General features: G+C 44.0%; 1 protein-coding gene across 1 annotated transcript; it reads left to right on the forward strand.

The window, feature by feature from the left end:
* Window positions 1-596: 596 nt before the first annotated feature.
* Window positions 597-1,085, forward strand: LOC107895898 (uncharacterized). The gene is made up of 2 exons (XM_016821111.1): window positions 597-704; window positions 765-1,085. Exons 1-2 carry the CDS (start codon window positions 597-599, stop codon window positions 1,083-1,085), a joined length of 429 nt encoding a protein of 142 aa, XP_016676600.1.
* The last annotated feature ends 3,397 nt before the right edge of the window (window positions 1,086-4,482 follow it).

Genomic DNA, 4,482 nt, shown 5'->3' on the forward strand with positions numbered 1-4,482 from the left:
AAGTGTGTGGTACACCTAGTCTCTGGCACTGATCCTATAAGTTTTTCGAAACTCTGTTTAGAATTGCCTAAAAATATGATTGGAATATTCTGAAACTAATTTAGGCAGTGTACCATATTGAAAACACTCTAGGTAGTGTAAATTGAAAACCTTAATGAGACTACCACTTGCAATAATAGACTCTGAACATTCTGATACTGTACTGCATAAAATATTTGTTAATAATATATTGAAATTGTTAACTAATGCATAAAACTATTAATACGGATAAATTTTGAAATTTACAATGAGGGGTACTAGAGGTCATGGCAGAGGTCATAGAGAGGCTCAAGCAAGGTCCTCATCATCTGAGAATTTGCCTAATTTGGACACTAGCGAGACGTCGATGTCGCCTGTTACAAAGACTGGGTCTAGGTCTCATGATCGTACGGCTGGGTCGACACACTATTCCAAGCCATGCTATGGATTTTAGAGAGGGTCGCTGAGCCTAACACTGATCTAGGGGTCGTGGGTTAGTTACGAAACAACTCTGGTCCAACGGGGCTGAGTTATTCAAGGGTGTTGCTGGAGTTGCCCCTAACGTGGCCGAGTACTAGATGGAGGCCACAGAAAGAATTATGGATGGCTTGGACTTTACTTCTGAGCAAAAGCTTAAGAAGACTATTTCTCTGTTACGTGACGAGGCATACCAGTGGTGGCTCACGGTTAAGGAGGGCAGTCAGCCCGACTGATTGACCTGAGATTATTTTAAGACTTCGTTCCAGGGTAAGTATGTGAGGGCCAGCTACATTGATGCCAGGAGGCGTGAGTTCCTTAGTTTCACCAAGGGAGACCGTTTAGTGGTTGAGTATGAGGCTGAGTTCCTAAGGCTGAGCCGTTATGAGCGAGGCATGGTAGCGACTGAGTATGAGCGCTGTGTCTGTTTTGAGGATGGTCTCAGGAATAGTTTACGAGTCTTGATAGCTCCACAGAAGGAGCATGACTTTTCTGCTCTGGTTGAGAAGGCGAAGATCGCCGAAAAGGTAAAGCGCAATGAGTGCCAAAACCGAGACAGAGGAAAGAGTAAGAGGGATTTGGAGCCTTGAATTCTGGGATAAGGCTTAAGAAAGAGGCCAGAGCTGATGGGCCAATGATGGTTCGGCCTCCGACTACATCTTCTGGGGTGGCGCTTTGTGGACATTGTGGTAGGCACCATTCGATTGAGTGTTGGAGGACTACTGGGGCTTGTTTAAGGCGTGGCACTACTAAGCATCGTGTCAGAGATTGTCTGTTGAGAACTGATCAGATGCAAGCTATAGGTACAGGTACTGCGTAGCCGTCAAGGGTAGTTCAACAACCACCTAGGGCCCGGGGTCAGGCCAGGGGTGGTAATAGCATAGGTCGAGGACAGAGAGCACCGGGTAAAGGTGCTGGATCGACTGAGGCGAGGCAACCTGCTTTGGTCTATCCTACTCGTCGTCGTGGGGACAGAGATGCTCCGGATGTCATTACAGGTACGTTTTTAATTTATAATATACCTTATCTTGCACTAATTAAAGGCAACGATTTCTTGAGATTAAAGTTTTCCTAAAAACGAACAGTTTTTTTTTAAATAAAAAGTTCACAAGCTTCTGCTAAAAAGTCACGTTTTGAACCATAGCAATGAACATGCATTTTTCTGAGTTAATTAAAGGCTAATAAACTAGAAAGGTTTCCAATCGATAAATTAGACTACAAATTTCATTCCATGTGACATTGCCAGATTCGACCATAATGTCTAGGCCGAGTTTGGGGTGTTACATTTAGTGGTATCACAGCCAGGTTACAAAAACTTGGCTGTGGATTTGGGTTTTAAAATTGGTTTTTAAATAAATTATTTCCAAATGTTTTCAAATATTCTAGTTAAGTGTGTGGTACACATAGTCTCCGGCACTAATCCTATAAGTTTTCTGAAACTCTGTTTAGAATTGCCTAAAAATATGATTGGAATATCTGAAACTAATTTAGGTAGTGTACCATATTGAAAACACTCTAGGTAGTGTACCGCTTGCAATAATAGACTCTGAACATTCTGATACTGTACTGCATAAAATATTTGTTAATAAAATATTGAAATTGTTAACTAATACATAAAACTGTTAATACAAATAAATTTTGAAATTTACGATGAGCTCACTTCATACTCATGGACAGGGTACTAGAGGTCGTGGCAGAGGTCGTAGAGGGGCTCAAGCAAGGTCCTCATCATCTGAAAATTTGCCTAATTTGGACACTAGCGAGACACCGATGTCGCCTGTTATAGAGACTAGGTCTAGGTCTCATGATCGTACGACTGGTGACGACGCACTATCCCAAGCCATGCTATGGATTTTAGAGAGGGTCGCTGGGCCTAACACTGATCTAGGGGTCGTGGGTTAGTTACGAAACAACTCCGGTCCAACGATGCTGAGTTATTCAGGGGTGTTGCTGGAGTTGCCCCTAACGTGGCCGAGTACTAGATGGAGGCCACAGAAAGAATTATGGTTGGCTTGGACTTTACTTTTGAAAAAAAGCTTAAAGAGACTGTTTCTCTGTTACGTGACGAGGCATACCAGTGGTGGCTCACGGTTAAGGAGGGCAGTCAGCCCGACCGATTGACCTGAGATTATTTTAAGACTTCGTTCCAGGGTAAGTATGTGAGGGCCAGCTACATTGATTCCAGGAGGCGTAAGCTTCTTAATCTCACCAAGGGAGACCGTTTAGTGGTTGAGTATGAGGCTGAGTTCCTAAGGCTGAGCCGTTATGCGCGAGGCATGGTAGCGACTGAGTATGAGCGCTGTGTCTGTTTTGAGGATGGTCTCGGGAATAGTTTACGAGTCTTGATAGCTCCACAGAAGGAGCATGACTTTCTGCTCTGTTTGAGAAGGCGAAGATCGCCGAAAAGGTAAAGCGCAATGAGTGCCAAAACCGAGACAGAGGAAAGAGTAAGAGGGATTTGGAGCCTTGAATTCTGGGATAAGGCTTAAGAAAAAGGCCAGAGCTGATGGGCCAATGATGGTTCGGCCTTCTGCTACATTTTCTAGGGTGGCGCTTTGTGGACATTGTGGTAGGCGCCATTCGAATGAGTGTTAGAGGACTACTGGGGCTTGTTTAAGGCTTGACTCTACTGAGCATCGTGTCAGAGATTGTCTGTTGAGAACTGATCAGATGCAAGCTATGGGTACAGGTACTGCGCAGCCGCCGGGGGTAGTTCAACAACCACCTAGGGCCCGGGGTCAGGCCAGGGGTGGTAACGGCATAGGTCGAGGACAGAGAGCACCGGGTAAAGGTGCTGGATCGACTGAGGCGATGCAGCCTGCTTTGGTCTATGCTACTCTCCGTCGTGAGGACAAAGATGATTCGGACATCATTACGGGTACGTTTTTAATTTATAATATACCTTATCTTGCACTAATAGACATAGGATCTACACACTCATATATAGCTAGTATTGTGTCTGAAACTTTGGGGATTCCAGTAGAGAGTACTGATAGTGAGGTAACTGTGTTAAGTCATTTGGGGAAATCTATCCGGGTTAGTAGATTGTATAGGGACATTCCGCTAGAGGTCTAAGGGACAGTAGTTTTGGCTGATCTAATGGAGCTTCCTTTTGGGGAGTTCGATCTGATTTTGAGAATGGACTGGCTGGTTAAACACTGGATGAGCCTGGATTGTGTGACGAAAAGGGTGGTCTTGAGGACCGAGGAGGACAGTGAGGTGGTGGTGATTGGGGAATGACGAGACTACCTAACTAATGTAATCTCTGTTTTGGTAGTGGTAAAGTTGGTTCAGAAAGGGTGTGAGGCATTCTTGGCCTACGTTAGTATATCTAATTCTGGGGACTCTTCGGTTAAAGACATCAAAATAGTGAGAGATTTTCTAGATGTGTTTCCTAAAGAGCTACCGGGGTTACCTCCGAGCCGTAAGGTGGATTTTGGGATTGAGTTGTTTCCTGGCATAAGTCCGGTGTCTATCGCCCCTTATTGAATGGCACTGAAAGGGCTGACGAAACTTAAGGCTCAGATTCAGGAGCTGTTAGATCGTGGGGAGCACCTGTTCTATTTGTAAAGAAGAAAGATGGGACAAAGAGGATGTGCATCGATTATCGACAGCTAAACAAGCTAACGATTAAGAATAAATACACACTTCCAAGAATAGATGATTTATTCGACTAGTTTAGAGGGGCTTCTGTGTTTTCTAAGATCGATCTACGATCGAGATATCATCAATTGAGAGTAAAAGAGGCTGACGTGCACAAGACGACATTTAGGACTCGATATAGACATTACGAGTTCCTAGTTATGCCCTTTGGTTTGACTAATGCACCAACAACATTTATGGACTTGATGAACCTATGTTTCAGCCTTATCTGAACTAATTTGTGGTGGTATTTATCGATAACATTTTGGTGTATTCTAAGTCAGAGGTTGAGCACGATAAGCATCTTAGAGTGGTTCTACAGATTCTTCGTGAGAAACAGTTGTA

This window comes from Gossypium hirsutum, chromosome A09 (assembly GCF_007990345.1).
Source record: "Gossypium hirsutum isolate 1008001.06 chromosome A09, Gossypium_hirsutum_v2.1, whole genome shotgun sequence".
Lineage (NCBI taxonomy): Eukaryota > Viridiplantae > Streptophyta > Magnoliopsida > Malvales > Malvaceae > Gossypium > Gossypium hirsutum.

Excerpts from the sequence above, each read along its gene's own strand:
- LOC107895898 (XM_016821111.1), top strand. The coding sequence starts at position 597 with ATGGAGGCCACAGAAAGAATTATGGATGGCTTGGACTTTACTTCTGAG. Across the intron at positions 705-764 it reads CATACCAGTGGTGGCTCACG|GGTAAGTATGTGAGGGCCAG; the intron begins GTTAAGGAGGGC and ends ACTTCGTTCCAG.